Genomic DNA, 26,997 nt, shown 5'->3' with positions numbered 1-26,997 from the left:
AATATGTATATATTGGATCTTAAATCATGGCTTCTTGTTACCAAATTGTAAATATTTCCCTAATATTGTATTATGTACTGCTGTGATTAGTAAGCTCAGAAAAAATCCTCATGTTTCATAATGAGGCAGACTTAGTAGCTTTAGCACCTTTAAATCCCAACTATTTAGTGTAATTTTTGAAACTAAAATTTAAAAATCCACAGTTTATTTTCCACGTGATACTTTAAATACTCACATCCTCATTGCTACTTTTATTTTTAACCTAACTGGTCTGTTAAGGAATTGGAAATATAAGTTCTATGTCTCAACTTTAACTCTCACTATATGTAGCTATAAAATAAAAATCAACTCCTTAGCATGTAAGACGTATAAGTCTGAGTCCTTTTTCTTCCTTAAGGAATATATTCCTAAATTCTTATTTTCTTCTCAATCAAAACAAATGAAGAAAGGAAAAAGCAACTCAAGTATCCTTCCATTAATGAACTCGTCATCAGGCCTCAGCAAATGCTTGGTACTCCTATCTTGAATGCTCTATACACATTAAATAAACTCTATTATATTTGCTGCCTCTTTCACATTTCCCTTTCAACTGAGAAAATTCCTATTCGCCCTATAAAAACCATTTCAAATATCATGGGGCTTATAAGATATTCCAGAGAGATTATATCCATTTTTGTTTCAACAATAAACTAGGATTCCAATGGATGCATTTAAATGAAATACTGTACTTACAGCTCTTAACATGGTAGAAGACACAAAGTAAATGCTCTAATAAAGCTGCAGTATGAAGTTAGAGATTCTTTAAGAAAAATTTCATTAGTAATATTTTTATGTAGCCATTTTAAAATAAACAAATTTTAGTTTTTTTCTTGAAGGTTCCAAGTAAACAGGATAAAGTATAAGTTGCACCACCTAAGAAAACTGACATTAAAAAGCTAACATACTTGGGCTGAGGATATGGCTCAAGTGGTAGCACTCTTGCCTGGCATGAGTAAGGCACTGGGATCGATCCTCAGCACTACATAAAAATAAAATAAAGATATTGTGCCCACCTAAACTAAAAAATAAATTTAAAAAAAGTTAACATACCTTTACTTAACACAAGTTATTGTATTTGGTAATAAAGTGGTAAAAACAAAAGCATTAATGAGGTTCTTACCATGGAAAGGTATTCATTCGTACCCGGTTCTTATAAATCAGAATTCCTCCTGACATCACACCAATCATAATTTCATTGTTACTTTGATCCTTCAAAAGAAATACATGACCAATCTAAAACAACAGCTTTAGTTGTTAGAAATATATTTTTTAAACAGGATTAGTTTCAATACAATTCGACATTTTCAAAGATATTATAGAATCATGCTATAATGACAAATCCAAATAGCAATTATTACAAATTTATACATCATATTTCCCTAAGAAAGGCAGGTGAAAAAAAAAAGATGATGCAAATGTGAAGTAGAATTATGGAAAATTGTGATCTGAATACTTTAGGGGGACACAGATGGAAGTCATATGTATACCTCTATACTGACAGAAGAGGTCCTTTGCTTGTTCCAAATTATGTTTTTACATTATTTGATGATTCTAACCAAACTGCCAAAAAGTCTTCAAATATATATAGGTTAAAAATGAGGCTTTAGCAGGGTGCATTTCTATAATCCTTTGCAAACTCAAAGCCAGCCTCAGCAATTTAGCTAGACCCTGTCTTTTTTTTTTTTTTTTTAAGTTGTCAAGGCATCTCCATTTTATTTATTAATATGTGGTGCTGAGAATCAAATCCAGCACCCTCAGGATTGAGCCACAATCCCAGCCTGACCCTGTCTTAAAATAAAAAATACAAATGGTTGACGATGTGGCTCAGTGGTTAAAGGGCCTGGGTTCAATCCCTGCTACAAAAAAAAAAAAGAAGCTTTAGAAAAAAGATATACGTTGGTTTTTAAACACAGAAATAGGTATTAGAAGGTAATGCAAATTAACTTTTTTTGTGTATCATTTCCCTCATCTGTAAAGTGGCAGTAAAATATTCCCACCTCAGAGGGCTGTTTGAAGGATTAAAGGATATTAATACATGTAATGCCCTAAGAAGGGTGTCTGGCATTTAGTAAATGCCACATGGGTGTTTCCTGTTGTTATTACCCATGTTGTGGACTGTAGAATTCCTCAAAATTACTGTCCTCACAATCTTTCTTGAAAATTCTCTAATCATCCTGTGGCTATAGTACAAACTTGCTCTTACAAGGTCACCAGTGATTTCCACATTTTTAATTCAGTTCTCTGTCCTCATCCTACTTGACCTAAAAGCATCATTTGATGCAGTAGACCACCCCTGATTCACTTGACTCCAAAGACACACAATTGTATCTTTAACATAAAAAAGAATTTCTTTCTATCCAAATGGCTGTTCTTTCTTGATCTCCTATTCTTCCTCATCTCCAACCTCTAAACTTTGAAGTGTTCCAGCTTTGAGGACCTCTTCTGTTATCTGCAGTATTTGCTCCCACAGGGCTCTTTTTTTTCTTTTTTTAATATTTGTTTTAGATGTTGGTGGACCTTTATTTTATTCATTTATTTATATACAGTGCTGAGAATTGAATCCAGTGCCTCACACATGTCAGGCAGTGCTTCACCACTGAGCTACAACTCCAGCCCCACCTCTCCCAGGTCTCTTATCTTGTAGTCTTAAATATTATCTATAAGCTAACAACTCCCAAATTTGTATCTCAAGCTCAAACTTTTCCTCTGAACTCCAGATCTATATAAACTGTCTATTCTTCTTCATTTAGACTTGTAAAAGTCTTCTCAAATTTAACATCTCCCAAGACTAATTCTGAAACCTGCTCTGCCTGGTCTTTCACTTACTGATTACTTTTTTACTATCCCACTGCTACAACCACCATTTTTTCTCACCTGGATCACCATAACAGTCTCGTCGTTTTTTTTTTTGGTTTTTTTTTTTTTTTTTGTACTGAAGATTCAACCCATGGACACTTTACCACTGAGTAATATCCCTAGCAGCCATTTTTGTTTTTTATATTGAGACAGGGTCTCACTAAATTGGTTAGAGCCTCACTAAATTGCTGAGGCTCGCCTTGAACTTGTGATCCTCTTATCTCAGCCTCCTGAGCTCCTGGGATTATAGGTACGTGCCACTGTGCCTGGTAAATCTAACAGTCTGTTTACTGGTCCCTTCCTTTAGTGTCTTACAATATATTCTCAGAATAGCCATGAGTTTCTTTTAAAAATGTAAAATCATAGCCTATCTTTAAAAATCTCCCAAAACCCTATAAGGAACTTTCTTAAAATTAAAGACCAAAGTCTTTAAGATGTTTTTAAAGTCCTGGTCTGCTTTGACCTCATTTCCTAATATTCTCCTGCCTTCCTCACACAACCCCCAGACAAACTCGTTTTTTTTGCTGTCACCTGAACTGCTGCTACCCATCACCTTCGATTGCTGTTTCCTTTGCTAATAATTATCTCCCCCTAAACCCTAGACATATGTATAGTTTCCTCAGGTCTGTTTATCTTCTCAGTGAGGCTTAAATGGATACTTTATATTTGGTTGACTAAATTCCTTCCTTAGTTTAATTTTTCTTTGTAGCACCTATTGGTTATCTGACCTATTATCTATTTAATTACCTTTTTAAAAAACTGAAATATATACATTATAAAATGCACAAATCTTAAATGTCCAACTTGAAATTTCACACTTATATACATTAATATTTAACCACCACTAATATATATCACATTTTTTAAACCTCAGTAGGTTCCCTCATGAGTGTCCTAGTTAATAATACTACTCCAGAGATGACTGTTATTCTGACTTCTATCAATATTAACAAATGTTTTGCCTATCACTGAACTTTACTTCCATGGAATCAGACTATTCACTCTGATATAATTAGTTGTTGATAGTCTTGTTTTGCCAACTAGAATGAAGCTTTTGAGGGTTGGAATTTATCTGCTTTTCTCACTGCTGTATCCATAATGGCTATACATGGGACTTGGAGCACAGTAGGTACTCAAAACATATTCACCAAAGAATAAAAAAATTAAAAATATCATTATAAGGGCTAGGGTTGTGGCTCAATGGTAGAGGGCTTGCCGAGCACGTGTGAGGCACTGGGTTTGATTCTCAGCACTGAATATAAATAAATAAAAATAAAGGTCCATCAACGGCTAAAAAATCATAAATCTTTTCTTGAAGCTTTGAAGAGCAAAGATTTCTTTTTAGTAGAATTATCTTTATCACTATTACAAATACTTATGGAAATAAGATTCATAATTAAGAATTTTTTAGGGTTAGAATTTGGTTAGAATTTTTTAGGGTTGATTGAAAGCCTCCTGTGCCTAACTAAAAACATAATTATGCTTACCTGTAGATAACTTGGAAACAGTAATTTTTTAATATAATTCCTCTTTTTTTTTTTCTTAATATGTGAGCATTCTACAAGAGAGATTGAGGCCAGATACAATGGCACAGACCTGTAATCTCAGTGACATGGGAGACTGAAGCAAGAGGATTGCAAGGACAATCTCAGCAATTTGGTGAGACCCAGCAAAATAAAAAATTAAAAAAGGGCTGGGGATGTAGCTCAGTGGTAAAGAGCTCCTGGGTTTAATCCCAAATACAAAAAAAGAGAGAAAGAGAATGAGTTTGATGATTCATGATTTAGATATTATCACAGCTCTCTTTCATTCTTTTATTCTATTTTCTTAGTGTAATAGTTATTGACCAATTTTCAAGAAAAGTTGATAGGTGTTGAACGACTGATCCACTATTCATCTAAAAAGTAAGATATTTCAATCAGGCCAGCAGTTTCTACTGAGATAATGCCTTTTCCCTTTGAAGAGATTAAAAATTCTTTATAAAAAATTAAACTTAGTTCCTATGATATTCCTTGCTATTAATTTTATTTTTTCAAATATGTCATGTTCTGCGTGGGCTCTCTCTTATTCAGAGAGGAGGTCCATGGAACAGGGTACAGGAGAGTGTGGCTTCTGAGTTGCTAATCAAGACCTCCGGAGACCAAGCAGGAAGCAGGTCTAATTTTATTGAGCAGTTACCATGTATATATACTCAGGCAGTAGCTAAGCAGATTACAGGCAGCCACCAATGCAAAGTCTGCTAACTGCCCTTGAAGTGACCAACTGAAGAGTGGGCTATGGAGAAGTGCTGGGACTGCAACACGGGGTCTCACACCCAGGGCTGTGCCTACAGGGTAAGCTGTTTGGCACTCACATGCCTAGCACAGAGGAGTGGCCTGCCACTCAGACACCCTTAACATATGCCATGTATGCAGTACTCCATACACTTATCCCCACAATGTTCTGTCTTGATTTGAGGTTTTTCTTTATGGCTCTACAGTGAAAACCATTATCTTGGAAAAATCTTATTCATTCTTTTGACTTAAGTGAATATACTACTTTTAAGAAGCATTCCCTACCCTCTCTTCCTGGGGCGGGAGGGATGTTCTTGCTGTATGATCCCACAGCACTTGGTACTCTCTCCTTCATATTCTCATGTATTTGCTAATATGTGTCTGTTTCTTTCTCCCACTATTGTGTGAGTTCCATGAGGGCAGGAATAACTGATACAATCCTAGTGCTAAGATTGTACCAGGTACAGAGCAGATCCACTGCTATAAATGCACTAAGATTTATATGAATCTTGGGAATTCGATATGAATAACTTGGTTCCACTTGAAGTCCGAAAAAAAAATAATTTACCTTGCTTGCCAAAATAAAATATTTTGCTTCTAATATTCAATTAAAGCTTAGGTTTCCTCTTTTATGCTCCTCCCTCATCTACCTTATGTTCTTTTTTGGGGGTGAGGGGGGAAATTACCAGGGATTGAACTCAGGCACTTGACCACTGAGTCACATCCCCAGCCCTATTCTGTATTTTATTTAGAGGCGGGGTCTCAATGGGTTGTGTAGTGCCTCACTTTTGCTGAGGTTGGCTTTAAACTCAGGATCTTCCTGCCTCAGCCTCTTGAGCTTCTGGGATTACAAGCGTGCGCCACCATATAGGCTATTCTTTTGCTTCTGATGCCACAAAAATTCTCTTCATGTTCATTGAACATCTGCACATTCACTTCTTAAGGTCTCAGTATTCACCAAAAACAAAAAAACAAAACAAAAAAACCCTTTCCTGTCTGTCTTTTTTTTTTTTTCTTTTTTGTAGGGAGGGGATGTGGGGGGGTGTGCAAAATACACGTCTAAATAACTTTTGACAATTTCAAATTTAAACTTCTTTAATATTGTCCTCCATATTGAGGGCTTTCAGAGAAGCAGTTTTATAATCTAATAATTTAAACAAAGAAAAACTACCTTATTCAAATAAAGAAATAATAACATGGTAAATTATATATGAAATTTATTTAGTCTTATAATACAAGTGAAAAGATGAAAGTTTACCACTCTTCTTATTTCATTGTCAGTAATCTCAGCAGTCATAAAACTATATTTAGAAAACTGCTAAGGAGCTGGGAATGATGGTATGTGTCTGTAATCCAGCTACCAGGAGGCTGAGGCAGGAGGGATTGCCAGTTGGAAGCCAGTCTGGGCAACTTAGGGAGACCCTGTCTCAAAAGATTAAAAAATAGATAGATAGATAGACAGATATAGATAGATAGATAGATAGATAGATAGATAGATAGATAGATAGATAGAATGAATGAAACAAAAAGGGCTGGAGTGTTAGTGCAACTGCTTAACACATGGAAATCCCCAGGTTTAACCCCAACTATAACCCTCACCAAAAAAAACACCCCCAAACAAAAAACAAACAAAAACAACACAAAAGAGCAAAATGTTTTTGGTGGTGTTTTTTTTGGGGGGGGGGTGTACTAGGGATTGAACCCAGGGGTGCTATAACACTTGAGCTACATCCCCAGTACACACTCATTTTTTAAGACAGGATATCACTAAGTTGCCCAGGCTAGCCTCAAATTTATGGTTCTCCTGCTCAGCCTCCCAAGTAGCTGGGATTACAGGTGTACAACACCACATTAGTTGGTCATCTTCTTCTTTTTTTTTTATTATACTGAGTATTGAACCCAGGGGTGCTTAGCCACATCCCCAGCCCTTTTTATTTTCTATTTTAAGGCACAGTCTTGCTAAATTGCTTAGGACCTCTCTTAATTGCTGAGGCTGGCTTTGAACTTGTGATCTTCCTGTCTTAGCCTCTTGAGTTGCTGAGATTACAGACAAGCCAGCTGGATGTCTTATTTTTAAGCATAGCTCATATTTGAAGTTCTATCAGCTGTAAATTTGTTGTAATATAAAACAAAATCTAGTTGCACAAATATTGACTATTACATTTTAGAAAATCGTGTTCAACAGTTGTAAACCCCAAATAAGGAAAGAGAGAGAGAAGAGCATTTTAAAGAGCAAAAAGCTCCAGAAAGACTTAACATTTTAAATAGAAATCTAAAAAACAGATTTCTAAGTCATAACACTCAGAATTACAAGATACATTCCTCAGAAGAAAGCAAGTCTTCTGACCACCAAGGAAGAAACTGACATGAGCTTTATGAAATGTTAAGAAATAAATCTCCTCTCCTAGAACACGGTCAGATGGCTTAATCATTATGAGGAGCAAAACTTTGAGTACTTGAAACAACTATGCAACTGTGTATGTGTGGGTACTAACAGTATATGCTCAAAATAATTACCTAAGGAAAATAACTCCTTAACTCCTTTTCAGATTGATATCCTTTTTTAGGCTCAACAGTCTGTCCTGAGAGAATATAAACCCTATTTCTAAATCAACCAATGATTATTTATAATTCCACAGAACACCTATACTCCAGGTACTTCTAAAGGAATATATAACCTCTTGACAAAAAACAACAACAACAAAAACAAAAACACAAGAAGGAATAGAGCCACAAATGAAGAATAGCTACACAGAAATAGTTATGACAAGAAGTTAACAGTCTCTCATAGGATGAACAGTTTGATGCAAGGAAAACTGAGGTTATATAGTGTTGTACAGGAAAAGCCAGTGATTTATAAATTCTAAATTAATAAATGGACTGGGGCAGATAAAAACAAAACATGTTACTATGCTCCATTTTGTGCTTTACAAATAAAAATTTACGATACCAGAAATGATGAAAATCAAGCTCAGCAATACAAGTCTCAGTGTTGTGAGAACATTTTTATGATGATTATCAAAGAGTAAAAAAATTACTTTTCTTATAACTTAACCTTTACTTTACAGACTAAATATTCTAAATCTATCTCCTATAGTCTACAAAAAACTATCTTTATAAAACACGTTCTGGAAGAAAAAACATGCAAAGTGCACTTTAACAGTCTTAATGTTATTGCAAAAAATATTTCTATTCAGAAGAAATTTTCAGTTCAACTATGTCAACAGCAATTGTAAGTTATTTCATCTGTTACCTAAGCCTTTCAAGGCATTACAGTATTTTTGATACTGAGTAATGAAGCCTAATTCAACAACATTGAAATTTATTTTCTTCACTTACCCTTGCATAGTGGAATTCAACTCCATAGAGTTCTAAGGTACGTGCTGTGTTCAGGTAATTAAATTCTGCTTCTGCAGGAGATAAGCCCCTGTAAAGACATCATCAGGTTATCCATTGAAAATATACCCAAATTAGTAAAAGGTTATTTATCTGGAAAAATGTACAGTCTAATTAAATCTTGTAAAACCACCATCTATGACTCTTCCTTTTAGCTCTGAATAGTAACATTTAATACATTTAGAGAGCACACTTTCAGTAACTCAAACTATTGTCTTCCAGAATGTTTTTGTTTTCTCCAGAAATACATTAATACAGTAAGTTTTAAAAATTTATGAAAACTCTTAAGAAACATGAGTGAATCCATTTTTTTTCTTTTTGTACTGGAGGTTGAACCCAGGGGTGCTTTACACTGAGCTATCATGTACCAGCCCTTTTTATTTTTTATTTTGAGATAGGATCTTGCTACATTTAAGCTTAGGCCCTCGCTAAATTTCTGGGGCTTTGAACCTGTGATCCTCCTGTCTCAGCCTCCTGGTTGCTGAGCTTACAGGCAAGTGCCACTACACCCAGAGTAGATCCATTTCTAAAGACTTGACATCTACAGCAGGTTTGAAAACCACTGCTCTAGATGTAACATCTTTTTTTAAAAATATAAATTTACTCCTATAGTTTTATGGCTCTAACAAAGCCATTTTTATATATAAATTAGAAGCATTATTTCTCGAAAATTGGTTCACATACCACAGCTGCATTTATATCATATGGGGTGCTTCTGAAATATGCAGATTCTCAGGGCAGTGCTTTTCTGAGTGTCATGCACAGACAGATATTGTTTCACACCAAATACAGAAGTGAGTGTCAAAGACTTTTATAGATATTTGGCAATCATTTTATGTTAGTTGAATCTAATAGTGAAAAAACAGGACCTTTTTTTTTTTTGGATAGTGCTGGGGATTGAACCCAGAGCCTCCTGTACACTGGGCAAGTGTTCTACACAGAGACACATCCACAGCTCCTAGGATTTAATTTTTTAATGTCTTTGCTTTATTTCTCCATTTTATTTTCTTGTAAGTCATTTTTATTACATATTTCAAAATATTATAAATAACATAATAATGACAGACTGGGGGAAGACTGGTCTTTCATTACAGATGGTTTTGGAAATAAGAGTTCTACAAAAGGGATAAAGTCAAACTGTTACATTTATCCCAAGTGATTCTTTTTTTAATTAACTTTTTTGTTTTAATTATACATGACAGTAGAATGCATTTATTCACTTTGATATACAGAAATGTGATATAATTTCTAATTTTTCTGAGTGTACATGTTGTAGATGTACATGTAGTATACATCATATTGGTCATGCAGTCACATAAAGTAATAATGTCTGTTTCATTCTACTATCTTTCCTATCCCTACCTCCCCTCCGCTTCCCTCCTTTTACTTCCCTCTACCTAATCTACGGTAACACTATTCTGAACTCTAGTCCCCCCCACTCCCACCTTATTGTAATTAGCATCTTTATATTAAAGAAAACATTCGGCCTTTGGTTTTGCGGGATTGGCTTATTTTGCTTAGCATGATATTCTCCAACTCCATTCATTTACTGGCAAATGCTTTAAAGAAGAGTGAAATTATGGCATTTGCCATATCCATTGAGTATATATACCACATTTTATTTATCCATTCATCTATTGAAGGACATCTAGCTTGGTTCCATAGTTTTAGCTATTATGAATGATGAATGAGCTACTATAAACATTGATGTGGCTGCATTACTGTAGTATACTGATTTTAAGTCCTTTGAGTATAAACCGAGGAGTGGGATAGCTGGGTCAAATGGTGGTTCCATTCCCAATTTTCTGAGGAATCTACATACTGCTTTCCACAGTGGTTGTACTAATTTGCAGTCCCACCAGCAATGTATGAGTTTACCTTTTTTACCAATCCTCACCAACATTTATTGTTGCCTGTATTCTTGATGACTGCCATTTTGACAGGAGTGACATGAAATCTGAGAGTAGTTTCGATCTGCATTTTTCTAATTGCTAGAGATGCTGAACACTTTTTCATATATTTGTTGATTGTATTTCTTCTTTGGTGAAGTATTTGTTCAGTTCCTTACTTAGTGCATTTATTGTTTGGGTTATTTGTGTGTGTGTGTGTGTGTTAAGATTTTTTCCAAATAAATTTTATGATTGCTTTTTCTATTTCTATGAAGAATGTCATGGGGATTTTAACAGGAATTACATTAAATCTGCATAACACTTTTGGTAGTATGGCCATTTTGACAATATTAATTCTGCCTATCCAGGAGCATGGGAGATCTTTCCATCTTCTGAAGTTTTCTTTAATTTCTTTCTTTAGTGTACTGCTGTTTTCATTGTAAAGGTCTTTTACCTCTTTTGTTAGATTGATTGGTTTCCAGGTATTTTATCTTTTTTTTTTTTTGAGGCTATTATAAATGGGGCAGTTTTTCTAATTTCTCTTTCAGTGGATTCAATGCTGATGTATAGGAATGTGTTTGATTTATGGGTGTTGACTTTATATCCTGGCTACTTTGCTAAATTCATTTATTAGTTCTAAAAGTTTTCTGGTAAATTTTTTTTTAAAATCTTCTAGATATAGAATCATGTCATCAGCAAATAGTGATAGTTTGAGTTCTTCTTTACCTATTTGTATCCCTTTAATTTCTTTCTTTTGTCTAATTGCTCTGGCTCGAATTTCAAGGATGATGTTGAATAGAAATGGTGAAAGAGAACATCCTTGTCTTGTTCCAGTTTTTAGAGGGGATGCTTTCAATTTTTCATTTCGAATGATGCTGGCCTTGGGCTTCACATATATAGCTTTTACAATGTTGAGGTATGTTCCAACTATGCCTAATTTTTCTAGTGTTTTGAACATGAAGGTGTGATATATTTTGTCAAATGCTTTTTTCTGCATCTATTGGGATGATCATGATTCTTTTTTAAAGCCTATTAATATGATGAATTATGTTTATTTATATACGTATGTTGAACCATCCCTGTATCCCTGTGATGAATCCCACTTGATTGTGGTGCACTATCATTTTAATGTTTTCCAAGTGATTCTTGTGAATACAAATTTGAGAACCCTGCTCTAGATATGAAGTCATTTAAAATAGATAGGTGTGATGGCACATGATGGTAATCTCAGCTACTTGGGAGACTAAGGCAGGAGGACCTTCATTCAGTTCAAGGCTAACCTGGGGACTTACTGAAACCCTGTCTAAAAATAAAAAAGTGCTGAGGGTGTATTTCAGTGGTAGAGCACTCTTGGGTTCAATTCCAAGTACCTCAAAAACAAAACAAAACAAAACACCCAATTTCATACACAGTTCTAACAACCTTAGTTATCTGATGCTATGAAACTACAGTACAGCAAAAGTGATAAACTACTCAAGAAAAGGTATCAACCTTTTGTTCACTAATGATACTAGAAAAGGGAGCCAACAACCTGCCAATGTATGATAATAACAAATGTGATTCTTCAAAAAGAAGGCAAAACTGGGCACTGCACCACAGTGCCTGCAATCCCAGCAGCTCAAGAGGCTGAGGCAGAAGGATTAAAAGTTCAATGCCAGCCTAAGCAACTTAGTGAGGCCCTCTAGATAAAAAATAAAAAAGCCCAGGGATGTGGCTCAGTGGTCAAGTGGCCCTGGGTTCGATCCCCAGTACCAACAAAAAAGGGTAGATGGCAGGTTATATTTCCCTTTTCTGAAACATTTCATTAAGTTAAATACAGAGCCTATCTCCCCTCCACCCACCCCCATTAAACTGGATAATTCTATTTTTCCTTGTCTGCAGATCTGATGATCAATTCTTTCAACCAAATAGAAATATGTAATCACTGTGTCATTAAATAAACCTTTTCCCTTATAGAAAATATTTTTCATTATTGGTAAGTTTAAAAAATCTACTCTTTGGTTCAGATATGCTATATGTTAAAACTTTCGATATACAGCAATTTAGTGCAAGTCAGCCCCTTCACTACTTTACACTACTCTATTACAATTCTCAGTCATTAGACCCTTTAGATTCCAGGTGAGCAAACCATTTAGTGGAAAGGACTGGATAGTAAGTATTTTAGGCTTTCAGCTGGTCTCTACAACAACAACTTAACTATGAAAGCAGTCATAGTCAATATATAACAAATTGGAGTATCTGTCTCAAAAGGTATTTATTATGGTCATTGGATTTTGTGAAATTTCAATATGTACACATACATAAAAACTACAAGTTTGCATGTGTATGTACATATATTTCTCCATTTATACAAACACCCATTTTTTAGATCGTGGGCCATACAAAAATAGGCAACAGCCAATTTGCCAACATGTTTTAGATACATTTTCAGATACATAGGTTATTACCAAATGAAAGTAAGTTTTCTTAGTAAGAACTAATATTTCTTCTATACCTACCATGTGCTAGGCACCATTCTGAGTACTTCTCCACTGAGGACTAAAAGTAACTCCAGAGATAGATACTTTTATCATCCCCAATTTATATACAATAAAATGGAGAAACAGAGGTTTAGAGCAATTTGGCCAAGGTTATAAGACAGTAACCTTACCATAAATTCAAATCAGACAATCTGGTTCTCTAGCTCAGAGTCTTAGCCAAGTTGCAAGATTGCCTTAGTTCCTCCAGGATTCAGTATTCTGAATCATATGTTAAAGCAAAATTGAACTATGAACCAATCAACAATATTACTGCCTATTCAAAACAAAAAAAAAGTCATAGAAAATCAAACTTATATAAAAAAATCAAAGCTGAATATGGTTGTAATTGAAAAAATGCCACTATTTTTAAAGGAATATTTTCATAAAATTAGTGTTACAAAAGGTGCTTTTGGCTCATTGCCAAACAGAATCAATTCCTTTCATATAGCTAAAAACTAAGAAAGGCTTACCAAGTAGACTGAACTGCAAGTTATGAATATATATTATTAATATTCCAAAATTTATTTGTAAAGAATAATTTTGTATAATAACACATAAATTTCTGTTTACAAATAGTTTTATGGTAGTTAACGGAAATACAAAGAAGTCTCACATATTCTATGAAATAAGCAAAACACATTTTTAGTAGAGATCACATACATTTCTTTATAACAATCTTTATATAATAGTAATTGTTCTGTGTTAAATAAATACAACAATAAAATTAGAAATAATTTACAATATTCCTCTAAAAAGGACACCAATAAGTTTACCAAATAAGCAGAAAATTAAATCCTTACATATGTTGGTGATGTAATTTTGCAATTTCTTTTTCAAAATCTTGAGGTTGATTAGGAATGAAAGAATAATCTGAGAGGTAGCCTGGCAAGTTTTCTGACTGACTGTAGTCTCCAAGTTCAGCTAATAATGTAAAGAAAAAATTTCACATTAAAAAACAAAATTTCCAATTATTATAGTTAAAGCAGCAATACCATCAATTCCATTGTATTTCTGGAAGTAAAATATTTGGATTTTTCAATGTAACCAATTAAGAAGAATGTTAAATGAATTACTGCAGTTCACTTAAGCAATCTGCAATAATTCACAACATCCTTCTAGGTCTCAATTTCAGAGAAAAAAAATTTTTCAAACATCAAAGCATTGTTAACTATTTGAACATTCAATTTCTATTTACTGCACTGTAACATGTCTAAAGAACTCCTGTATTAAAATAAATATGCTATCAGACCACAAATCATACGTTATTTGATCTAAAGAAGTGGGATGATACTTACACTGAATGGCAAATGAAGCTAAAAGGGCAGCAGTATTATAAGGACAGGGTAATCTGATAAAGCAAAACAGAAAATACACAACCCAAGATTAAACACAGTAACTTCAAAAATGCTATAATTTATGTTATATTATTCATAGCTGAAGTTTTCATGTGATTTAATTTTAACTATTAAGAAATAAACTTATATGATGAAAAACATTCATATTAAATGTAAGCAATTTTGATAATTTTTAATAATTGATTACTTCAAGAATGCAGAATTAAAAGTAATTTTAAAGTCTATTTTAAAAAATTTTAAATAGCTCACCTTCCAGTAAGAATGTCTTGTTTGATTTGCAAAAAATATTGGTACCTTAAAAAAAAAAATAAGCATTTACTGGAATTACACTTTTAGTTTTGAGAAACCGTACACTTATGTTAACAAATGAAAATATTTAGTACTTTTATAATTTATATATTAGCACATATTTTTAAAAATAATTTTCATAAATCCATGAATATAAATCTTTAAAATTCTTTGATAAATTAAATTTTATACTTTGAATGTCTTGTTTCTATTACAAAACTTCTCAAGATTTCTAAAAGTTATATGACCAAAGGAGAAGATTAAAGGAAAATATTCTTAAGAATTGATGTATGCAGAAAGTAAACTGAGAAGCACAGAAAAGCTGAGCACGAGACATAAAGGAGAGCTGACACCAAATGCACTAGAAACCAGCTGAAGAAAATCTTTCTTTCTGCTGAGAAATCCAGCTGCAAAGACAGAACTTTCTGTTGATAATTTTATCATTAGGCTTACTGCAGAAAAGCAACTGTCCACTTTCATTAGACTTAAAAAAATCTCTGATCAGAAAAACAACCTAAGTTCCTTTTTCTAATGTTTCAACAGGAAATTTTAAGATTTTATTTCACTTAACTAAAAAAATAAGAATATATTCCATGAATCAAAACTCATTAAATAATAATTCTAGTGTGGCTTGTCATTAACTAGCTCTATGACAATATTCAAATTACCGAAGAATAATTAAAGTTTTTAAAGAATCAGATATTCATTACCAAAAGAAAAAAAACTGAAATAAATATCCTGTTTTCATATATGAATTTAGTACATAAATTCCCTGTGCAGTTTAATGCACAATATTACAACTATTACTGACAATCCAAGACTGTGTATTTCTATCAAAGTTATTTGGTTTCATAATTAAACATTAAAGATGAGCTGGTGATAGAACTCAGTGGTAAAGCACAAAGCATAATGAAGCCCTGGCCCTGAGTCAATCACTCTCCAGCACCACAAAAAGAAAGAAAGAAAAAAAAGGGGGGGCGGTTCCCAGCAGGGAAAGAATTTTAAGTTAGGATTTAGGGGTCATGTATTATCTTTGATATAATATTGCAAATCCTATACAAGTATGGCCTATCCTTACTGAATTTTACTTACACACTTGTTTAAGCAAGTAGGACTATTAGAGTAGAAGCTAGAATTTAAGAACCAGGCTAAATTAGCCTGTGATCTTGGGCAAATAACTTAAAATGTGGCTAAGCCTTCGTTTTTACACTTGTAAAAAAGAAGTAATATAATTTGCCTAATTTCTGTATCTTGGGAATTAGAAAAATCCAATTCTAATGATGCCAGGACTTGTCAATACTGAATGACATTTAATGGAAGCCCTTTGACCACATTCTTTTTTTCTACTTATTCAAAACGGTAACTCAATGAGTAAGGGGATATAGCAGATTTGCTGTTTTGTGGGTCTTAACTAAGTCCTGAAAACTTGGTAGCTATGCACAGAGTGTCCTTGTATCAAGATCATCGTATTAAGTCTACACAAGTACTAAAATTTTAAAAGTACTTCTTACCCTGGCTATATGTATAAGAATCATCTGGTGGGGGTGGATGGTGCTTGCCTATGCTAAGGTCCCATCTGAGACCTATTAAATCAGACTATGAAGAGAAGTGGCTAATTAGTATGGTTTAAAACTCTCCTAACTGATGGTAATTTGTAATCAGGATAATGAATCACTAAGTACACTATGATAATAAAAACTAGCCAAGTACCACATTTTGCCAAACCAGTTATGAGATTCTATAACATTCCAAAAACATATGGGGTTTTGAAAAAGATCATTATTTCTAGTGAAAACAAAGATAATCCTCTAGACGAGGGACTGAGCACAAGTTCATTTGCAACTAAAGTCTAACTTGACTTCACTTTCTTCATTGTCAAAAAGTTATTTTGACTTAATTATCAGTGAGACACATTTGTTTCTCAATTACATTTTCAACACATGCTGTGCAAGAATCAACACATTTAAGTTCCACTCAGAAATTCAGGCAGTTCTAAATGAAGTAAATTATGTACCTGGCTATAATTGATGATATTTTAATTGCTTACTTTAACAAACTTATAAACATTAAACATGTTAGAAATCTAATTATTAGATTTTAATCATGACTATTTTCTAAACATTTGAAGTCTAGTCATATAAAATAAAAGCTGTGAAATATTTTGTTATTCAATTTCAAGTTATTATATGTACCTGGAAATATAAAATACATTTAACACTGTTTTATAAATCAAAATTTTTCATTGATTGAAAGTAGTTTCCTTGGAATTCATGCAAAATCAGGGCAAGTTTTACTACGTTGAGAATTAATTACAAAAATCTTATTATTTTAATTATTCAAAAACAAACTTGACTAAGGGCTATAATATTAAATTAAAGGGTACTAATATAATATACTTTATTTTTCAAGATAATTAGCTTGGACTTTACTACTGGTTGCAAATATTAGGAATACCCTGTATTCTTGAATTTTTTCATTATTAAAAAAGCAATACCCAGTTTCCCCCCAACAAATACACAGAAAAAGATCCTAAAGTATTTCAATCTAATTTTTCTTGCTTGGTTTAATATTGAAAACACTACAGGCATCTAAGAATAGGATCTTAGGCTAACTAAGTATCTTTAATTTATCCTTTTGTTTCTCTATGCCAACACAACATTCTAAACAATAAGCAATGTATGAAAACCAAACGTTTTGTCTATACGTGATTTAGGTACATATTTTCCATTTGGCACCTAACTTCTGGAGTAATTCTCAATGTAGTTGCTGACCTATATTCTTACATGTTCTATAGAAGGTATAATATACTAATTTTTCATTTTTAAAAACTAATTACTAATTTTACCTTTCAAGCAATGCAATATCATTATTCAGGTTATTCTGGATAATGACATTCATCATACTGTCAGTATTTCTCTCTTCTTTCTACCCTAAACATTTCACCTAATGCTTAATCTAACAAAAATGCTCATTTGAATCTTTCCCGTGTATCCCTCACTAAGAACAAGTGACAACAAAATTAAGACAGTTTTAACACAAGTTCAGAATTAAGATGGGCAATAAAGCAGGCATGCAAAGGCTGAACCTTCTGCAGCATCCTTTATAAGAGTCTATTGTAGTTTCTTTGGAACCAAAGATATAAAACAAATAAGGGAAAAAAATATATCTATTGACAACCATTTCTCTTATACATGATGGTAATGTATTTTAGAAATTCTATGTTCCCTCCAATGAAAGGAAAAAATATATACAGAATATGCTTTAAAAAAATGTTTAGTTGTAGATGAACACAACACCTTTATTTTATTTATTTTTATGTGGTGCTTAGACAGAACCCAGTACCTCATACACATGAGACAAGTGCTCCATCACTGAGTTACAGCCCCAGATTAGAATATGCTTTTACATGAAAAAAAAAAATGGAAAACTCTCACTATGTACCATTCCTTGGACACAATTTTGGCATCACCTGATTACCATTTTTAACTACAGCATTGCTTCTTCTTTTGTTTTACACTGCTCAGGATTGAACCAGGGCCCTTGTGCAAGCTAGGCAAGCACTTACCACTGAGCAACATTCCCAGCTCACAGCATTGCTTCTTAACCACTGTTCACAAGTAAAAATAAATAAGTAAATAAATAATGCAGAGTTTGTTCAGCTCAGGAGGTAGCATGTGGCTGGATGGGGAATTCCTGAGAATCTAATCCTCTAAAGCCCTCTTAGTCATCCAAAAGAAGAAGTAATAGTTATCTTAGATTATCCATAATTTTTTCTCTGTGCTGGCAGGAAAAGTATAAAATGGTAATCTATTTTTGCCTCGTTAATTTCAAAATTTCATATTAGAATTTTGACAATTTTTTCAAGACAAATATACTCCATAAACCCACCTTGTGTACTCTTCTTGTAACTTGTTGGGGTCACTTACAAAAAATTTGACTCTAAAGTTCAAACTGTAAGGAGATCCTCCTAGAATTAATAAAAGCAGTTCTAATTAATAAGTTTATATTAATCCTTTATCCTTATAAGGTGTACTTGCAAAACATCAAGTAAATATGTATGCTCACTCTTTAGCTGCTTCCTTATTGGTTTGTTTGGATCCAGCCACCTCTGAAAAATAAATAAAGAAGACTGATTTCTTTTCTCTTTGAATATCTAATATAGCAATTCTTGCAAATCTGTTGCATTTGAACAGCAACACTAAGAAACTGCATTTTTGAAAAGGCTTAGGTAGAAAAAAATCATTAAATTACCAATTATTCATATCAAATATAACAAAATTATGATAGAAATTACTGAATATATTTATTAGCTTTAAGATTTTGATTTTAATTTCCCATCTAAGTATCCACTGTGCAATAACCTCTATTTCAAAAGTAAAGATGCTTAGTTGCAGCAATTGGAAGTAACTTCTATAAATTTAACTATTTTATCTGGCAAGTTAAAAAAATTCCCTTCTTTCATAAATAAAATTTTGGGACTTGATACTCTCAGACAAAATTTTAAGTACATAAGTGGAAAATAAATTTTCTAATTTCTACTCTGCTACTTTAAACTCGCCCACCCCACCTCAAAGAACTCACATATTTTCTAAGAGAAAATGTTTAGTTTGGAAACTGTGGAACCAAACTAGATGCCTTCAGTAGAAAAATGTATAAAGAAAATGTGACACACACACACACACACACACACACACACACACAATGGAATATTATTCAGCATTAAAAGAGAATAAAATCATGGCATTTGCAGGTAAATGGATGGAGTTGGAGAATATAATGCTACGTGAAGTTAGCCAACCCAAAAAACCAAATGCCGAAAGTTTTCTCTGTTTTAAGATTGCTGATTAATAATAGGCTTGGAGATGGGGGGCATGGGAGGATCAGATGTACTCTAGATAGGGCAAAGGGGAAGGAGAGGAGGAGAGGGGCCATGGGGATAGGAAAAGCGGTGGAATAAGATGTACATTACTATCCAAAGTACATGTATGAAGACACGAATGATATGACTCTACTTTTTGTAAAACCAAAGATATGAAAAATTGCATGCTATATGTGTAATATGAATTTTAATGCATTCCACTGTCATATATAACAAATTAAAATTAAAAAATAAATTTTAAAAATGTTTAGTTTGGGGAAGAACTACTTTTTGGCTGTGAGGATTTTAAGCAGTCTCAATACTTTCAAATGCCAGTTAAGCTATATTTCTGCAAAATTATAACTGAATTCAGAAAATACTTCAATTGCCAACATATTTCAGTTAAAAAAATGGAAGAACCCAAAATTAAAAAGTATTTTCAAAGCATTACAAGACATGTTATGTATCACTGTGTTAAAACCTACCACCACCCATATTTGATTCCAAGCAAAGCATCAATTTATTTATATACTTTCATACATATATATGTATTGCTGGAGACTGAGCCTCGGTAGTAAGTTCTCTGCCACTAAGCTCCCAGCCCCATTAAAATTTTAACAAAGAAACAGCTGGAAATATACCAAGAATTTTCTTCTTCATTATCTGTAATATGTTGATTCTACTGTCAAACTATACCTAGAACTGAACAATTTTTTTACATCTACTCTGCCGCCATCCATATTTCTGGTCTAGGTGAAGCCAGATTTAAAGTTAGGTAGTCAGTATAGTTAGATGGGGGTCTAATGTCAAGTGAAATCTAAAATGGAGGCCATGCTGAGAATGATTCAGGGAAATGCAAGACAACTCATGGAATGTTAATGAAGTCCAGGAAAAAGCCCAAGGCCAGAGCCCATCCCAAAGAAGTGTTAATGAACAGGCCCCAGCAAACTTGAAGGTGCTGACTCAGAAGTCCTTCCTGCCCAGATGACTTCTTTGGCCCGCCTGTGTCCCACCCCTCAGGCCTTCCCACCTACATTCCATCACTGAAAGAACTATAAAAAGGGGAGACAACCGAACTTCCACGGATTCCACCTCTTGGATCCCCTTCTTCCTCCAGGAGAAGTCTTTTCTGCTGTCCTTTAATAAACTTCTAATTTCTACTCTGACCTTGCCTGGGCGTGCTTCTTTTGTGTTATTCTTCAACATTGGGGAAGCAAGGACTCGTCACTGGTCAACAGCGGTAACATATTGGAGGTTCCACCGAGATTTTTCTTCTTCTCTACGCACCCCATGTCTGTTTGAGGTGCATTTTTCTCTCTTTCTTTCTGGAGGGTAAGGTGGGCACCCAACGGCTACTTAAACGGAATTAGTGCAGCCGCCACTCTTCAAGACTCCGGTGAGAGGTTTCCCGGCCTAGGCAGCTCTCAATCACCTGTTCAATACAGAGCAGGCATGTTGGGTTCTGCCAAAGCCGCTTCCAACTTTTCTGTCTGGGCCCGGAGAGCAACTGGCGTGAGTACACAGTGTCCCCAATCCTGGTCTGCCTCGGGTGCGTGGAGGTGGAGGAAGAGGAAGGAGTTTGGAACAACTGCGGAATTCCGGTCTGAGTCTCAGACAATTCCTAAGGTTCCTTTCTCTTGAGCCCCCTCCTGACAGCCCTCAGGGGTATCTAGGGTGATCGGTAGATGAATGGCACTAAGGGAAAGCCCCAATCACATTTGCCTCCGTATGGGCCGTGCAACACTCCCAACCTCGCATCCATTCCTCCTGGATGCTCCCCTTCCTTCGCAGGTCAGAAATGTTAGCAATTCAGGTTGCAGGACTGAGAAAGGCATGAGATAATTAGTAAAATCTGCCCAGGTTCTCTAAGATGCATAGGTAAATTTCACTAGTCTGTTTTATTGCCCCAATGTTTAAAAGGTGCTGTGGCGATTCCTTTAGTATACAGAGCAAAGACAACAAAAGAACACACGATTCTCTTTTGCAATGGGTTTTTAGTGACTGGGAGGGTAAGCAGCAATGCCCTTAAGTCTGAATTCTCCCAAAGTCTCTGGCACAGGGCAAACTGAGACCCTAGCACTTTGCTAAAGGGGACCAGAAACCCCTTGACAAAGCAAGGTGATAGACGGGTTTTCTGGACCGTTTAGGAAGCTCAAGCTTAGGGAGACGTCCCTAATGAGAACAGTTTTCTACAGTGCAGCGTGGGCACCTGAGTCCTGTTTTCTTCTCACTCAGATGGGAGCTTCTCTCTCTCCAATACGCCAGGTGCACCACTAGCACGCGTATTGAAAAATTGGGATAAATCTGAACCTCAGACGCTCAAGAAAAAGCGCCTCATTTTCTTGGCCTGGCCTCAATACAAACTCTCTGATGGAGAAACCCGGCCACCAAAGGAAAATATCAATTTTAATACAATTTTACAGTTTGATAAAATTTACAAAAAAGGAAATGGTGTGAGGTGCTGTATGTTCAGATTTTCTTTGCTCTAAGGGAAAATCCTAAATTATGCCAACAGTGTAAAGTAGACTTAGCTATGATATCTGCCATGAAGAGAAAAAATCTTGGACTCACTGAGGAAAAAGAATCAAGAGAAAAATTTGGGTCGATCAAAGTACATACTCCCTTCCCCCTTCAAGACCTAAGGCAGATAAAAACTGACTCTATTGGAAAGTTAAGAGATATGCCAGATTGCCTGGAATTGGACCTAACCAAAGGAGCTAATCCTACAAGTAAAAGGGGAGACTGAGAAACTCCCAGCAGCTGCCAAAGCCATTTTCGCTTTGGGGAACTTCCTCATTCCTTCCCTGCACTGTAAAGATTGCTCCATCTGAATGCAGTAAAGTCAGTCACACTGACCCTTGATTTTATACCTATAGTTGCCCCTATGTGAAAACATCTGGTCCACTCATGGGAAATCTAAGGTGCCACTGATAGGAGTCATAATTAAATGGAAGTTCAAAACCCGGAGATTTTTTCTTATCTGGTCTGTTTTAAAGGTTATTATAGATTGTTTCTTGGGGATAATCTAGGTTAAATGTGTGTCTAAAAGATGATGTTTCATTGTAACATCTGGTATCTAAATGAGTTTGAAGCATTGCATAATCTTGCAGATAAAAGTTGAGGTTAGGTAATTCATTAGTTTGATTTCAGATAATTCATGCCAGAGAACTTAAATACTTAGGATAGAAAATTAAAAGAACTCTACTTCCAAGTTGGCAAGTAACTCCCAATCATATATTTTTATTTTTTTTTTCATCAATTTTTGAACTGGGTAGCCTAAGGAGATTTCACTAGGTATACCAGTGCATTGATTTGGGCAAGGATAGTAAATTATGATTTGGTATCTGTTTCTCTCAGTGTGTAAGATTTAGGAAAAAAGTGTTGAATTAAAACGTTGGTCTGACTTATTAAAATGACATTAAATAGCAACAGTCTTGGAAATTTTTAAAAGCTTAATTTTGGATATACATGGTAGTGTGTGGTTCTCTTTTAAAATTTTTCAGGCGATTTAATGTAACTTAATACTACTTTAGGAACTTCAGAACAAAGAAAGTGGCTTAATGATCCTGAAAAAAATTTCTTCTGTGGTAGCTTTTATATTATTAAAATATTATTTTCAGTTTTGTTTGAGCAAGTTTTTCTAGTGTAGGAAGATATAAAGATATGCAATTTTGTGAATTGTATCTTAAACTTGTATCATAATTTTCAACATCCAAACCTGAAAATTGTGACTTATGGTTAAAATGCTTTAGGCATGAGGTTTCTGCTCAGAATTCCAGTTTTCCCAGTTCCTTCCAGACCTCAGCCAGGACTTAAGTTGATATGCAAATAGAAGAAGCCTGGAGCACTCAGCAGGAGACAGATCTGAGGCCCATGAAAAAATAAAAGAGTAAAAGTGTCTTTTTATGGGAACTCAAACTAGATTAAACTACAGGATAAGGGCTGGGGATGTGGCTCAAGCGGTAGCGCGCTCGCCTGGCATGCATGCGGCCCGGGTTTGATCCTCAGCACCACATACAAAGATGTTGTGCCTGCCAATAACTAAAAAATAAACATTAAAATTCTTTCTCTCTCTCTCTCAAAAACAAAAAAAGAGTAAATTGCATGGCATTTACTAATTACTGGCCGGTCAATTTTTTCTAGGACTTTTGCTTTTTTCTTATATTGTGTATTTTTTTTTTGAGCTCATGATTTTGATCCTACAGACAAGTTAATGTTTTTCTGATGAGTTCTATTTTTGATCAACTGGAGTTTTTTTTTAACATTGCAAAGAGATTTCACCTGAGAAAGCTGCAAGGCCTTTAGTATTGTGTTGTGTTACACTTGTGTTACGTGTTGTATGTCGGTATGTCTGTATGTGTGTATGTCCATATATCATGCAGTGATTGACAGACAATTGACAGATGAGGAGCGCTCATAAAAAATTTAAAAAATGGATCCAAATATCTTTGATTCACATGATTCAAATGGCTCAATTTAAATTGGGTAAACAGATGAAAGTAAAGATGTCTTTAAAATTAAGCTTATAAGTTTTTCTAGGTGTTCAAAAAGGCCCTAATAAAATGTTGATGTCTATGAAATAATCTGCTTAAATTCAAAAATTTACAAGTATTGTTTCAAAATGTGAACAGAAGGAGGTTAACAGATAAAAAAGAGAAATTAGAAGGTTCTAGGTATGGATTTAATGGAGGGAAAATTTGTTTCTGGATAAGAGTCTATATGATAAAAGTAATTAAGAGGGTTTAAGTAGATGATATAAAGAAGGTCTGTGTAAGTTGCTTATAAGTGTAAGTTTTTGAGCAAGTAATCTTAAAGAAATTAAACAGCTGGTTAAACAAGTGCTGTTGTTTTAGAGAATTGTGCTATGTTATTTCTTTAAAAGCTAAACGTGGTTAATATAAAAACATCAATGTAATTGGTGCTATTAATGTGTTCATATCTTCCAGGTATACAAGTCTGTAAGGTAGAAGCTTTAGAAAGAGCATTATATCAAGCTGGTGTTCTAAAATTGTATGATAATTTTAGGCTTAAAAGAAAAACATGTTGGAAATTTATTTATATCATTTGTGTTCTATAACTGTACTTATTATCAATAAGTTATGTAAAGTTCTATGTTGCTTTTTACACTGAGATACAATTTAAATGTATTTTTAAGTTAATGAGAGCCTAATCTATGTAAAGGTTTTATTGCAAAACACAAAAGTACTTTGCTACTTTTCTACAAAAGGTTAAAAGCTTTCAGCCTTTCTTTAATTCATGTTTTAGATGTGATATTATGTTGTGTTAGCTAATATTCATGTGAACTTGAGCAACAATTTATGTAGGCTTTGTAAAATGATGTCTAAAAAGCAAAGATCAGCTTCAGAACTATAGTATTTAAGATTTATGAAGAGCCCTGCCTTACTTGAGATAAGACTCTATGTCCCATCTCACTACATGTGAAAGTGACTATGAAAGAAGTAGGCCAGATATCAGTACATTTAAAGTTGTGTCCAAAGGTTAGCTTTTGTCACGATTACCAGGATCTCAAACAGGGGATTATAATGTATAACTCTGCCAAAATTCAAGGTAGCTATTATATGAACTAAATATGTTTTTACTCTTTTTTTAAAAAAATATTTATTTTTCAGTTCTCAGCGGACACAACATCTTTGTTTCTATGTGGTGCTGAGGATCGAACCCCCGGCCACACGCATGCCAGGCGAGCGCGCTACTGCTTGAGCCACATCCCCAGCCCAATATGCTTTTACTCTTCATAATTTTATTTTGTAGTTTTCTTATAAATGATTTAAGATTGCCTGTTAATGTTTTACAGAGGTACTGATTTAAGAACACACAACCTGGGTTAATTTAAGATAAGGAGTTATCACCTACAGGAGAGAGAGAGAGAGACATTAAAGCCCAGTACTCTTAGTATAAGGCTGTTGAAACTTATTTGCTGGATGTTTAAGATTAAGTTTTAAAATAAAAGTTAAATTAAAAGGGCCAAGAAAACCAATATTTGGCTCTTGCCCTCTGAGTCAGTCTGAATCAGGGAATAGGGGACTTCTCCAAAGAGCTTTGCAACTCTAGGTCACATAACCTCCCGATCAGGTAGATCAACAAGACCAGTGGAGGACAGAAAGCCAATCAGTGCATTTGCTGTGAAGAGGAGGGTCATCAAAGAAGGGAGACATCCCTGATGCTTCCGAGGGAAGCCACATGGTCAAGCAAGGCCTGGACCCATCCTAGCGCAAATGGCACTAGCGGAACTGAGAAGCTGCTGTAAAGTTCCCCGATGACTCCCAGGGAAACTCAGCTGACTGTTAACAATTGATAGAAACAAAAGTCAGTTTGAATTGCTTCATCTTAAACACTTAGCAAAGACAGTCAAAGCCAAAACACAGCTATTCCTGGGCATTTTAAATGATAATAATAGTTAAATGTAACTTCCAAAAATAAGTAAACTGGAGGCTGCAAAAGAGATTCTCAGACAGGAATGCCTGATAACTATCAAAAGTGACTGCCAGAGTAGTTTTTAGTTTAAGGCCTTTATTTCTAACCTACACAGGTAGGTTTAATGTTTGCTAGTATGGTTACCCAGCCCTAAGTAACAGAATTAAAGATTTCTCTATTAGACACAGAGGTCATACTAGTAAAAGGATTCTGCAAGATCAGATGACATTAAATTATTAAACTGTATCTTAAGGAAAAGGACATCTGTAACCCTAAAAGTTAAATGTTGTGTTTACATCCCTGACACTTCTGGCAATGTGACAAATATCCTTAAAGATTTACATGCTCAGAAGCCATGTCCTCAGCAACTTTGTCATGAAAACAATATCTTGGCTCCTGGTTCTTGGTACTTCCTGGTGGAAAACATTGTTAGTCTTTGTCTTTGCCATCATACTCATTGGCATATTCCTGTGCTATGGGATTTATTGCTGCATCTATATGGTTCCAGTACTAATGAACTCTTGTTTCTCTTATAGACCACCCATCACTCAAATGGCCCTCCAGCCTATGACTTCTCAATCAGACTTTTATCATGGACCACTCGATAGACCTGATTTTTAAAGGGGACTTCAAACTGCTTGCCCCACACACAGTCCCTTTTCAGCCTGAAGAAGCCAGAAAGATCTTCTTAGCCCCCCTTCCTTACAGCAGTAAGGAGTTCCCAAATTAGAGGGGGGAATGAAGCCAGATTTAAAGTTAGGTAGTCAGTATAGTTAGATCGGGTCTAATATCAAGTGAAATCTAAAATGGAGGCCATGCTGAGAATGATTCAGGGAAATGCAGGACAACTCATGGAATGTTAATGAAGTCCAGGAAAAAGCCCAAGGCCAGAGCCCATCCCAAAGAAGTGTTAATGAACAGCCCCCAGCAAACTTGAAGGTGCTGACTCAGAAGTCCTTCCTGCCCAGATGACTTCTTTGGCCCGCCTGTGTCCCACCCCTCGGGCCTTCCCACCTACATTCCATCACTGAAAGAACTATAAAAAGGGGAGACAACCGAACTTCCACGGATCCCACCTCTTGGGTCCCC

The 26,997-nt window shown here is 34.8% G+C and overlaps 1 protein-coding gene across 3 annotated transcripts in view; it reads right to left on the bottom strand.

Moving 5' to 3' along the window:
- The window catches only part of Ptpn4 (protein tyrosine phosphatase non-receptor type 4), a 189,066-nt gene that overhangs the window by 80,667 nt on the left and 81,402 nt on the right, over positions 1 to 26,997 (bottom strand). For 2 of the 3 annotated variants that reach the window (XM_077802315.1, XM_077802314.1), the window contains exons 4-10: positions 18,681 to 18,723; positions 18,504 to 18,582; positions 14,577 to 14,621; positions 14,268 to 14,320; positions 13,773 to 13,893; positions 8,508 to 8,595; positions 1,160 to 1,248 (exon numbers count right to left, since the gene is read on the bottom strand). In XM_077802315.1, coding sequence (XP_077658441.1) covers positions 1,160 to 1,248; positions 8,508 to 8,595; positions 13,773 to 13,893; positions 14,268 to 14,320; positions 14,577 to 14,621; positions 18,504 to 18,582; positions 18,681 to 18,723 — 518 coding nt within the window. The remainder of the gene's footprint in view (positions 1 to 1,159; positions 1,249 to 8,507; positions 8,596 to 13,772; positions 13,894 to 14,267; positions 14,321 to 14,576; positions 14,622 to 18,503; positions 18,583 to 18,680; positions 18,724 to 26,997) is intronic. The other variant, XM_077802316.1, reaches the window with a different exon arrangement.

Source organism: Urocitellus parryii, chromosome 1 (assembly GCF_045843805.1).
Source record: "Urocitellus parryii isolate mUroPar1 chromosome 1, mUroPar1.hap1, whole genome shotgun sequence".
Taxonomy (NCBI): Eukaryota; Metazoa; Chordata; class Mammalia; order Rodentia; family Sciuridae; genus Urocitellus; species Urocitellus parryii.
Note: the sequence above shows the minus strand (reverse complement) of the source record. Positions and strands in the feature narration are given on the sequence as shown.